A 13,234-nucleotide genomic window follows, 5' to 3' on the forward strand; every position below is an offset into this window, starting at 1 on the left:
TAGGGCCACAGGCCAGTAGTCATTCAACCCTGTGATGGCAGAGGTTTTGGGCAGAGGGATTATGGTGGCAGTTTTCAGGCAGGTGTGAACTGTGGCTTGTTGCAGCGAGCAGTTGAAGATGTTAGTGAGCAGCAAGCTGATAAGCGCCTGATTTCAGCACCCTCCCTGGTACTCAATCCGGTCTTGGTGCTTTGCTGATGTCGATGCCACGCAGGACCCGCAGTACCTGATGTTGTTTGAGTGTGGGGGGCTGGTCATGTTCTGATGGTGTTAGAAGTGTGTCCTCTGCCTGTCTGCTGTTGTCTTCTTCAAAGTGTGAGAAAAAGGTGTTGAGTTGGTCCAGTAGAGAGGTGTCAGCAGGGGAGCGGGTCTTGTGGCGTTGCTTGTAGTCTGTGATGTTCTAGATGCCTTGCCACATGGAGTGGGGGCTGTTTTCTCTGAAGTTGGCCTCTATCTGCTCTTTGTACTTTGTTTTAGCAGCCTTAATACCTCTGTTCAGGTCCGCCCTAGCCTTCCTGTAGGCCTCCCTGTCTTCTGACCTCAATGCTTAATCCCTGGCCTCGAGCAGTGCTCTGACAGTAGCGTTGAACCAGGGTTTTTGGTTGGGGAATGTTTTGACTTGTTTCCTTATTTGTTACATTGTCCATGCAGAAGCTGATGTATGACAGTACAGTGAAAGTGTGGCACTCAATGTCTGGTTGTTCAAAGAAATCCCGCATGGTGTCCTCAAAACAGTCCTGTAAGAATAGTGTGGCCTCTTCAGTCCAGCACTGCACTGACTTGTCCTGTGGCTTAGATCTGCAGATGAGAGGCCTGTAAACTGGTGTCAGGAACAGGGAAAGATGGTCTGAGTGTCCGAGATGGGGAGAGGGATGGGCTTTGTAGAAGTTAAGTTCATTTGTATATTTTTACAAGTTATTTACAAAACATATGTATTTACAATGTTTACACAGTTATCATTTACATATTTGAAATGTTTAAAAGTAAACTCAAAACCTACCTGTTCAGCCTGGCTTTTGATTAAGAATGGTTTAGAGTCTTTTTTAAATTGTCATTATATTTGTTTTGATGTTTAAAATGTATTGTAGGGGAATAATGTATCTTAAAGATATTGAAAATAGCTCTCGTAATTGGAACGGGGCACCACCTTCGTATGAAGGAAAAGATTTTTACTTAATTGGTTGTTTGATTAGCCAATTAGTAAATCAATAAATCATAATAATTAATAAATTAATACATTTCTGAATCAGTCAAATATCTAAAGTTCGTGGCTCTACGGTTCAATAGATCCCCTGTATCACTTCAAAGAATAGACATACACAATTGATTGGGTTTTACGGGTTTTATTAACTACACACTACTAATAAATGATGTATAAATAAATGTGATGATACAATGCAATATGAATTCATGAGATTACTCGATATAGCAACATGAATGAAAGATGATGGTGAATGATGAATTTAAATGAAGGATATGTAATTATGTGGAAACTAAGTAAACTTAGCCTATAAGTTTTACTGAGCCTTACTTTTAAAGGAAATTTGAATTACTCGATCTGACATCAACCCTTGATTAATGCAATATTTGGATCCTACTTTCATCCGTGGAGGGTCTCTCAGCTGTCCGTCCTGCAGAACCACACGTACGCACGCCAAGTGGAAGATCTCAGAGAGCGTCACAGATTCGGATTCAGATTCAGATTCCGGGTCGGCTGGCCTTCGTCAGTCAGACTGCCTGGTTCCGGTCGTTGTCCGCTGGCAGACTTTGTTCCTCTCAGTTATGATGAGTCGTAGGGTTGACAGACGTTTGTCTGCTCAAAAGGTTCTCTCAGGTTGATGAAAGATGGAGGAAGGGTCTAATTTAACTAGCTCTCTTTCTGGAGAGATCTCAGCGTCAAAATCATCAAAAATGTCAAAAACAGGCTGAGTGCAAAACTTAGTGACGTGTTTACTTAAAGGGCCTTTTCTCTAGACGTTGCTGGTGAAAGTTACAAGATTACAAAACTTAGGAAAACTTAGATAAAGAATAACTAAAGATTAAACTATGAATGTGTGAGGTGAAGAAAAGAAAAGATGGACAGAGCAGACCGCTGGTTCGGGTCGCAGAGCCCTGTTCAGGTCATGCTAAGACCAAGAGCAAAAGGGAAGAGAGAAGAGACCAGAGTGCAGCTGGTTTTTGTCCCTGAGGAGGGTTTGTGTGTCAGCCAATCAGATTCATCAGAGCTCACTCTGAGGATCTAATTTCCAGCTTTTTACCATGTAACTTTTCATCATCATCATTCATTCATTATTTAATCCTGATTATAAAATGCATGCTATAATCTATTGACACAGAACACATGATGTATTATTCTGTTATTAATATGACATCAGCGTGATTCATCAAGCTGCCATTCATTGAAAACTGAAGAGGATTAATATGATCAAGCATAACACATAGTTATTCTACTTATTCCATGATAGATAATTGATTATCACCAAAATGTCAGCATAACATCAGTGTAACACTTTCTCACATTAAACAAACATTTTCATACCAAAATTTAGTAAGTAAGTAAATTAAAGTAAGTAAGAAAGTCTAATCACAGTTCTTCAAATACACATTTATCTATGATCGCTGTAATAGCTGTTACAGTGGAGGTCTCTTTAGGTAATTGATAATGATATAAGTAATTGGTATTGTTTAAACCATACTTTTCACTAACATGTTCTTACTTGAGTATTTAACACTAATTTTCTCACTTTCATGCTCTGTGTGGTTTCAGGGGACACAGAGGGGGGTCAGGAATGTGTCCTTTAGTTTACGACCGTTATTTGTGTGATTCTTCTCTGAGGAGAAGGAGTCTCTCTGATAAATTATGACGTCCGAAGGAGACACCACGTCTGTTTTTCGTTACTTTATGTAGTTCTGCTCACCCTTGGTTGCCCCATGGAAGACTGGCTGGCTTACAAGCTTCTCATGAGACCCCTCATAAGACCAGAGTCTCCGGGTTTGGGGTGAGAAAGGCCATTTTCCATGCCTCAGGTTAAACCTTATGACCGGAAGAATGGGAAGAGGGGACAAACTGGCTCATTCTTACAAAGTGAATTATCACTTAACGGTCCCTCTGTGATTAGCTCAAAGCCTTCCATATGGACCGATTCTGTCCCATGGAATGATAAGGGATCTTTGTTTGTCCAAGAGAAGGGACCCTGTTTGTCTCTATATCGAGCCTGGTTCGATTTCCTCATCTGAGGGTCAAAGGTGACTCTGACCAGAGGATGTTCTGAGCCGTCCTGATGCTGTGTTCACTACAGTATGTATCTACTTTATTTTAATGTTATTATCATTCTATGATCTTCTTATTCATCTAGCTTATTCATGTTTTTATGAATCTCTTTTTTAGCCTTGTTTTAGTTAAGCTTTTATTATACTTAATCACTTATATTTACTTATTACTGTTTTGGTGTATTTTGGTCTGCATTCAGTAAAAAAAATGCTATATTAGCCATTATTGAGAAATATATATGAAGTTATTGTCAAAACTTCACAAAAAACTATTTTAAGCGTAAAGACAGTGAAAACAGAACATATATTAATGTTACTGGGTATCATGTTTCTCTCTTTTCAGAATTACGGTTGTGAATTTTGACATCTGACATACCTGTCAGATACCTGTCATTTACTGTTTGACAGACAGAATAACCTCAGCACTTCTAGCAGGTGGTGGACTTGTCAGTGCATTAATTTATGCACTGACAAGTCTAAGTACATGGGTTCATGTACTTAACATACAGTCAAGGGTCACCACCATGGAGAGGTTGCAAGCACTTTCGATGCATGGTGGCCTTGAATCCTTAATTAGTGTCATACTCATAAATCCTCTTCATCAATTCTGGTTACTCAAAATAGAGAAATGTTTAACTGTACTTCATTAAACAAAAATGATTAAAGTGATTAATAGTGTCATTTTGAAATTTGGAACAAACAATAAAATCTGGAATCATTGAAACAATGAGACCCTAAAAGGAAAATTAAAATAAGAGTACATGAACACACAGAAGCTGAGTTTCATCTGCAGACAGCAGGTAATATGCATCTGCCCCAGTTTAACGCTCAGACAAATCACGCCTCAAACTGTCTGACTCCCTGATTCATTTAACTAAATACTTTTGGTTACAGACCTGAGGTCTCCTCCTCCTCGTCATCATCCTCCAGGGAGAGGTAATTCAGCCCAAGGCGCTGTATCCACTCCTCAAAACCTCGAAAATCATAATATCTCATTGTCAACATAATCACCTTGTTTTTCAGTTTCATATGCATTTTCGTTGAATTCAGAGTCTATTACCTGGTTTGTTTCTCCAGGGCTGTCCCGCAGAAGGCGCCCCCTTTTTGAGGACACGGTAACTCTGACCGTATCACGAGCAGAGAAGCCTGCCTGCTCTCCATCTCCTGAAACTTCCAGACCTAACTTGGCCCATCCCACCTAACAGGAGTGAAAAGATGAGTAATCGTCCGATTACCTGCAATCGATCTGCGTACCTTTAGAGCTGTCCTGGTTGTCAGCAGCACCTAGTACAGCCCTTTCCACCTAAGGAGACAAAGTCACTTTTTCTAGAGATTTGCTTAGTACATAGTCTCCCTCCTTAAAAGGATGAATTGGGAAGCATTAAACCCAATTTGGATATCAATAATTTATGACTAACAAATATTTGTAGCCTTGACAACTGGGCAGTAAGCGGTCCCTGATATGGGCGAATTGGGCAAGCGCCCAGGGCTGCATTTTGTCATGACTCATAGGGGGCGGCATGAGCTCTTCAAAAAAAATAATAAACTCCTCGCGCGCACAGAAGCTGTGAGAGAAAGGGAGGGGGGACAGTTCACCTCTGCATCTCCCTACTGGAATGGGCAGGGGTGAACGGGAGATCCAACTTAATAATGGAATTAGTGGGCTAAAGTCAGTCACACCTTGACTTTCTTACAAATAACGCACATTTCATTCATTTATAAATACAGGCCTATAGTTCATGTACATTTTTAATTTTCTGGGTTGTGTGAAATGGCAAAAAAAGGTAATACAAAACAAATCTGTGCACCTCCAAAGTTAATTGGTTTAGTCTTAGTATCAATCACGAAATAGTGGAGCAGATTTCATATGATGACATCATTGATGATTTTGCATGAAAGAAAGCCAGAAGGATCAGATTTTAGTTGGCTGTTGTGCCATCTAAACAGTGTGTTTGCTGTTCTAAGACCAATAGTGTAATAATTAGATTCTCTTCAGTGTGTTTTCCCTTTTGTGTAAGAAGAATTTGTGCTATTAAGAACATTTATTATATTATTATTGTTGCTTTCTGCTCTTCTTACATTTCTGATTGTATATTTTATTTTTGGCATATATATGTATATAGTGTTTATTTATGGATTTATTTATTTTATTTAAAGGTTTAATGATCAGGGACAATGCACATTGATAAAACATTTTAACAAATGTAAACATACCGGAATTAGCCAAAAGGCTATTTTACATCTGCTGTCTCTGGACTGATGTTGAGTAGTCACCCTAAAAGAATATTTGAAAAAATGTCCTTGTGGTTCTCTAAGTTCTGATAACTTACGTCATAGTTTGTGCAGAATTGTGTTTGTTGTCTTGTGGCAATGTTGGAGGTGGTGATTGTGCACTTTAAACAGTGTGTTTGCTGTTCTAAGTGCAATAGTTTAATAACTGGATTCTCTTAAGAGAAACCCGGGGAAAACGGGAATGTTGGTAGCTATGGTGTACAGTGCATGCTGCAGAGGAGGGACGGAAATACGCATGCGCAGCTTTTTGCACGAAAATGACAAAAAATCGTTTCCCCCCGATTTTATTCGTTTTAGGATTGTCTGGTCCCAAAATCGTAATCACGATCAAATTTCGATTAATTGAGCAGCCTTACCAGGCAGCATGCCTCCTTTTTTCCCCAAAAGGAGCAGACTCACTGCTTACCACTATCTCAAAGGGAGACCAAACATTTTGTGTGGCCTTGCTACGACAGCAAAGCCTAGTATGACCCAGTGCATATTAATGATGGAAACACTTGGGAGGCTTATAGATAAATAGTGTTTCAGTAAAATGAAAAAAAAAGATTAGAGACTTGCAGACAGCAGCATGTTTTTACAGTTTAACAATATACAATGAATTCAAAGGTAGAAACCAGTAAATTACTTTTACTTATTAAACTTATCACTTATTTAAACTTATTAAAAATATTAAGAGCAGCCAAAATTGAATCCCAGCTTCTCTTTCATAAACAATATTCCATATTTAACACTTTATTTTTGCTACTAACACTCTTCTGTGTCAACTACCGCCTTGACGAGCTCTTCATCTGAAGGCTCCTCTGATGATGTTGAGGGCATAGCTGGTCTGGAGGAGGCTGCAATCACACAGTCAGAGGGAATCAACAAAGAGCAAAAACAGTGAACTCTGTGTGGCGGCATCGAGTGGAAAATTATAAATTTTATTTTAAGTCGCCTGACAACGCCACCTTGGGAATTTCACCCAAGGAAGTACTGAGCAATTTAGTCAATAGGACACAGGTACGTCACTCAGACAAAGGGGAAAGACGTGCTTCCAATTATGGTACCAATATACAATTTATTAGAAAAATACAATTACTATAAAAACAGTATAAAACCTCTCAATATAAGAAAAGGAAAAGGGGAGAACTGAAGGGTCAGGAGCTGCGGCCACAGGTGTGGATAGGAGATAATGGGGGGGAGGGTCCACCAAACACAAAATAAGCAAAAAATCATAAAACACCTACACACAAGTGACCAGCACACACAGTGTAATCACCCACAATCCCGAGACACAGCACACCAAAAACGGGACGACACCACCACCACTAGGACACCAACACCACCACTGGCCAGCAGCAACTGAGGGGAGAAAATAAACAAAATTACTTAAACAATCACAAAACAAACAATCAAAATGAAAAGGTGGGCAAGTAAGACTGTGAGACTAGAATGCCCAACATAAAAGTTAACAAATAATTACACAAAATTATTAGTTAAATCACACAAAAAGGAGAAACAAAGAAAAACCCAACTCAGTCAAGATAAATAAGGCTAAATGAAATTAACAAAAATCAAACCAAATAATTGAATGAAAGAAAATCAAACCAAATAAACAAAAGGAAAAAATAAGCAAAATATTAAACGAAACAAGGCTTTTACATAAAAGATTTGCACTAAACTGTCAGGACATTAGATCGTTTTCAGTTCTTTCCCAGGCCCAGTTCAAACTGGAGTGTGCCACCGGGAGACAGTCCGCCACACCATACAATCCCTGTAACGCAGCCGACGCAGCAGAGACTGCCAGCGCCAGAGGGGAAAGGGAGACGGCCAAGCAACCCGAGTCGCGGAGTCACTCAAGGCCCACGGGCACACAGGTATCACTGGCTGTATAAACCAGGACAGTAACCCACAGCCACACTAATGAAAGCCGGGTGCCGCTTGGCAACAGGAGGAGTAGATGGCCAGCAAAGACAAGTGGAGACAAAGCAGCAGTGACGATCAGCTGATTAGATTCCCTAATATGGAAAACAGCAATTAATATTGCTACACTAAAGCTAGAATGTATCAGATTTGGGGAAACAGCAGAAACCTACCCTCAGATTTCGAGCAGGCACAGGCGTGAGGAAGAGAGGACAGTCACACAGGTACCGGCATCTACCTGTAACCACACTAAGGCTTAGCCGACAGCAGACAACAGCATGAAGCAGAGAGAGAAAGGACACCTACCAACAACACGATGCCACCTAACACAGGAGCACAAGGCGCAGAAGTCCCACAGTTACGCGGCGGAGGACACAAATGCCGTCAGCACCCCGAGAGTACACAATTTGAAGCAGCGGCAGGTGGCAATTACCTGTGATACAACACAGCTGGTGCGGAAATGACGCGGCGGGAGCGCAAGACAACGAGGCGGCTAGAGACGACCGCACTTCTACAATGCTGGGCCAACAGCCACCAGCTGGCTGTAATCAAGGGCAGTGCCCTCTATGCTGCTACATCCCACCCCCCCTTTCTGAATCGTCGGCCCGACGATGAACAGACAGACAAGCTAGCTCCAAGGCCTAAAGATAACTTGAACTGCGTTAGACACAGCAGGAGGAGCAACTGCTCTCACTTTCACTGGACGTGGGAGGCGATGAACATTAGTGTGATGTCCAGCAGTGGACCTTGCTGTCCGACGTGGTGCCTCATGGCTGGGACCAGCATGACTGGCCGGGGAGCCAATGTGAGAAATAGAGGCCCCACCAGGTGGGGCTAGAGGTAACAATACACCTGCAGAAGAGGTCCCTGGCATATTACCCTCAGGGGGAACGGAGGCAGGTAGAGCTGGCGCTTGGGGTAAGGACTGGGTCAGAGCAGTTGCTCCAGTAGGGAGTGGGGCAGAAGAACCCGCAGAAGGCTGTGGCCCAAAAGCTACCAGATCATAGTCAAAAGAGCAGCTATCCTCAGAAGGTGGCCCTTCGGAGGACAAAGGAGGGGAGGAGGTGTCACCAGGCGAGTCCATGCCGACCACAGCCTTCAGCATGGTGCGATGCACCCGTTTGATCCTAGTGGGGTCATCCACTGGCGCAATGGTGTACACCGAGCCACCTTCCTTTGGGGCCACCAACACCTGGTACCTCACTGAACTCCACCGGTCCTGGGTTTTGTGAGGCCCTCTAGCAGTGAAATCACGCAGGAACACCACCTGACCCTCCCTTAATGGCAGGGCTTTGACCTGCTTGTCATGGTGGCGCTTCCTGCGGTCTGCTGCATGCTGCAAGCGCTCCCTTGCACCTTCCAAGGCCACCTGCAACCGAGCCTGGTGCTCCTGGACCCACTCGTGAACCGTGCCGCCAACAGGGCTCTCAACCCTACCTAACAGGAAGTCTACTGGTAACCTGGGTTCCTGGCCGAACATCAGGAAGAAGGGGCTCTCTCCAGTAGCCTGATGGGGAGTGGTGTTGTAACAATACAACACTTGAGGCAAGCACGAGTTCCAGTCTCTCTTCCGAGATAGCGGCAAGGTGCGCAGCAGGTTATGGAGTGTGCGGTTGAACCGCTCACACTGTCCATTCCCAGCCGGATGGTAAGGGGTAGTACGTGTCTTCACAATACCGTACAAGCCACAAAGCTGCTGAATAAGCAAGCTTTCAAAGTTACGGCCTTGGTCAGAATGTAAGCGAGCTGGAACTCCAAACTTAAAGAACCATTCGGACACAAGCACCCTAGCCACTGTGGGGGCGCGCTGGTCTCTGGTAGGGACAGCTATTGTGTATTTACTGAAGACGTCAGTCATCACCAAGACATTCTCCACACCACTTTGTGCAGGCTCCAAAGTGGTGTAGTCAATGGCCAGGATTTCATTGGGGCGTGAAGCTAAAAGATGTCCCATGTAGCTGTGAGCTGTTGGGTGAACATCTTTAGCAACCTGACATCTCTCGCACTCCTGGCACCATTTGGCCACGTCAGCGGACATGCCAGGCCAGTAGCATCGAGACCGGAGGAGCGCCAGCGTGCGCTCTACTCCCTGATGCCCATGCTCTTGGTGGACCTTGGTCAACACCTCACTCACCATCGCACCTGGCAACAACAGCTGGAGCACAGCTTCCGCCCCGTCTGACCAAAACACCTGGCGATAAAGGACTCCATCCTTTTCAACCAGTCGGTCCCACTGCCGCAACAGAGCCAATGTAGGCCGGGACAACTGAACCTGCTCCTCCGGACTGGGCCGCTGCTTCTGTCCCCAAAACACCAGCAGTGGGTGGATGACAGGGTCAGACTGTTGGAGAGCACAAATCTCAGGGGAGGTGTGCTGTGGTAAGGCCACGATAGTGGCTGTGCTTACCTCGACCTTCAACCCTAAAGCTTGCTGCAAAGGCTGGGGCACAGCAGTACCAGGGAGCATTACTTCCACAATCTGGGGACCAGGGGGGTGCTGACGAGAAAGTGCATCAGCATTTCTGTTACTTCTCCCTGTCCGGTACTTGATCTCGAAGTCGAACGACGCAAGCTGGGCGGCCCAGCGCTGCTCAGTAGCACCCAGCTTGGCTGAGGACAGATGACTCAGGGGGTTGTTGTCTGTATAGACAACGCATTTGTGACCCAACAAATACTCCCTGAACTTCTCGGTCATGGCCCACTTAAGGGCCAGGAACTCAAGTTTCATGGAACTGTAGTTCTGCATGTTCCTCTCAGTGGGCCTCAAACCGCGGCTGGCGTAAGCAATGGGCCTTACTTTACCGGCTTGCTCCTGGGAGAGCACGGCACCCAAACCACCATAGCTTGCATCTACCTCCAAAATGAAGGGGAGGGAAAAGTCTGCATAAGCGAGCACAGGGGCAGTTGTGAGCTTTGTCTTCAGTGCCTGGAAACTCTGTTGACATTCATCAGTCCAGCACTTGATAACCCCACGCTCTGATGCCCTACTAGCCTGAGTGCGACCAAACTCAGCCACTGTTTTGTGCAGAGGGGCAGCAAGCTTGGCGAAGCCCTCTACAAAACGCCGATAGTAACTGGCGAAGCCCAGGAACGACCGCAGCTCAGAGACTGTTGTGGGGACGGGCCAATTGGCTACAACCTCAATCTTACCTTGGTCCGTGGAGACACCCTGACCGGAAATCACATGACCCAAATAGTGGACTTCTTTCTGAAAGAAAGCGCACTTGCTAAGCTTGGCCTTGAGGCCTTCAGCCTGAAGCCGACCGAGTACCACCCTTAGCCTCTCTAAATGTTGTTCCACTGAAGAAGAGAAAACCACAATGTCGTCAAGGTATAGCAGCAGTGACTGGCACTGCTGATCCCCAAAAATGCGCTGCATCAACCTCTGAAAGGTACTGGGGGCGTTACAAAGACCAAATGGCATTCTGTTCCATTCAAACAGACCAAATGGTGTGCAGAATGCAGTCTTTGGGCGGTCTGCCTCTGTCACTGGCACCTGATTGTAACCGCTGGCCAGATCCAGAGTAGAAAACCAGCATGCACCGGACAACGCATCGAGGAACTCATCAATGCGTGGTAGAGGAAAGGCATCTTTTCTGGTCTTACTGTTGAGTTGCCGATAGTCAACGCACATGCGGAGACTACCATCTTTTTTTCTCACCAGCACGATGGGGGAGGCATAGGGACTGCTACTCTCTCGAATCACCTGTGTTGACAACAGCTGGTTTATGTGCTCCTTAACAGCCTCATACTCTGAGGGGGGGATACGCCTATAACGTTGCCTGACAGGAGCATCATCAACCAAGGGGATATCGTGGGAGATCAGGTTTGTACAACCCAGATCCCCATCGTGAGCTGCAAAGACACTGGAGTACTGACCAAGGAGAGCTTTCACCTGATCCTGTTGCTCGGCAGAAAGAGCCGACAGGTCCATATCCCCCATCTGCTGTGATACAGTGGCCGAGACCGTCTGGGATGACATGGTAGCTGCCCCGGTTGGCACCTCAGTGACTCCAGATGGGAGGCTGACAACATTAACAGTGTCCAATGTGCCAACTACCGTGCGGGGATACAACACCACATCCACCGACCCGACATTAACCACTGGTATGTAGGCTGTGCCCCTGATGACCCGAACCAGGGAGGGAGAGGCAAGCAACCCCGCAGGCAGACCAGAGTCCAGAGGCTCAAACAGCACGGTTGAGCCTGAAAACTGTGCAGAGCAGGTGGCAGCCACAATCTTCATGACACCACCGGGGATGCGCCAAGCTTTCTTACCCCTAACCTTCACCCTCCCTGAGCTGTCCTGCGGTGCTGCAATAGTGGCACGATGGCACCGCTGCAAGGCCTGCACAACAGGCCCCGGAGCCTCCGAGACACAAGGCTGGAAGAACAAAGCCAAACCATGCTGTCCAAAGAGCTCAAAGTAGCATTTGCGAATGACATTCATCCCCAACACACCAGGCACTCGAGCTGGCACACCACCAGGGGGGTCCCTTACAACTAACACACCACACCGGGGCATCACTTTACCACAGAGTTTTACCTCAAGCTCCAAGTAACCAATGTAAGGAATTGCTAAGCCGTTAGCAGCTCTCAGCTGTAACCAGTGACATGAGCGGAGGCGCTCCTGACCCCAAGGCTCAAAATGCCGGCGGAAAAAGCTCTCTGAAATAGTGGTCACCATGGAACCAGTGTCCACTAAACTAGGGACTTCCACCCCGCCCATGTCCACATCCAAATGGGGACAAGAAGAAATCAGCTCATCAACGTCTAAGCTACTCAAAACATCTTGTGAGCCAGTAGCGGCCCCACCCAAACTGTGGCTCGAAAGTTTGGTGGGCACTAGTTTTCCGACACCGAAGCAGGGCGAGGTCGCCTACCCATGTCAGATGGGGGTTGCAAAGAGGATTGGGAGCGGGGAAGAACACGCACTCCCTCACAATCTCTTGCCATGTGACCAGGCTGGTTGCAGCGGTGGCAGATTACAGGGCCAGTGCGCAGGGGACGGCCACGCTGCTGGACATTCTGCAACTGGGCAATACTTGCAGTTAGTTGATTGAGCTGCTCTTGCTGACGCTTTAACATCTCCCTCATCTCACCCATCTCGGACACTGGAGGTAAAGAGACTGCATTCTGGGGGCCACCTTGAACACCATACTGGACTCCAAGCACTGAAGGGACTGAATAACTGCGGCCTCTCGCGCCACCAGGTAAACCCTCACGCTCCCACCGGATTGCCTCTGTCCTAACATCAAGCAATGTGTAATCAGGTTGCCTACGCACTAACTGCTTCAACTCACGCCGCAGGGAACCATCCAACACATACTCAACAAATTGATCTCTCAAAAGTGCTCCAGCATTCGGCATGCCAGCAGGTGCGCGCTGTTTCACCCGCTCCATCAGGCCCATCAACGCGAGGGAGAACTCCTGAAGAGTTTCTCCCTCCTGCTGCTTTCTGGAAAAGAAAGCCTCCTGCAGAGCAACGTAGGACTCCGAGCACCCATATAGCTCCTGCAAAATGGCAACTATCCTATCAGGGTCCTGTCTCTCTGTACTAGAACGATACTTTATCTCCTCTCTAGCTTCACCCTCCAAATGGTCAAACAGAAAGAAGGCCTGATCAATTCGGGATAAATGCCGGGACCTCATACATGCCTGCGCTTCCTCTACCCACTCACTCAACCCAACACCTGCTCTACCTCTGAAGGCAGGACACTTCCTGTCCCGGGGCACAAACACTAGTCCTTCTGCTACAGGGACATTAGAA

At 46.0% G+C, this 13,234-nt stretch overlaps 1 protein-coding gene across 1 annotated transcript; it reads right to left on the minus strand.

Moving 5' to 3' along the window:
• Positions 1–172: 172 nt before the first annotated feature.
• Positions 173–12,193, minus strand: LOC128357021 (uncharacterized). Its single transcript, XM_053317236.1, has 8 exons — positions 8,780–12,193; positions 8,159–8,506; positions 6,825–6,903; positions 6,331–6,398; positions 4,331–4,468; positions 4,167–4,236; positions 639–820; positions 173–400 (listed from the first exon to the last, which is right to left on the minus strand). The coding sequence occupies exons 1-8, from the start codon at positions 12,191–12,193 to the stop codon at positions 173–175; spliced, it is 4,527 nt and encodes a 1,508-aa protein (XP_053173211.1).
• Positions 12,194–13,234: the final 1,041 nt, after the last annotated feature.

This window comes from Scomber japonicus, chromosome 4 (assembly GCF_027409825.1).
Source record: "Scomber japonicus isolate fScoJap1 chromosome 4, fScoJap1.pri, whole genome shotgun sequence".
NCBI lineage: Eukaryota > Metazoa > Chordata > Actinopteri > Scombriformes > Scombridae > Scomber > Scomber japonicus.

Bases quoted from the DNA above. Each gene is read 5' to 3' on its own strand.
- LOC128357021 (XM_053317236.1), bottom strand. From the start codon at position 12,193: ATGGGCGGGGTGGAAGTCCCTAGTTTAGTGGACACTGGTTCCATGGTG. The intron at 8,507-8,779 runs CGCCACCATGAC...CCTTTGTCCTCC, and splicing joins ATGCAGCAGACCGCAGGAAG to GAAGGGCCACCTTCTGAGGA. The intron at 821-4,166 runs GTCTGTAACCAA...TCCTGACACCAG, and splicing joins CGAGGAGGAGGAGACCTCAG to TTTACAGGCCTCTCATCTGC.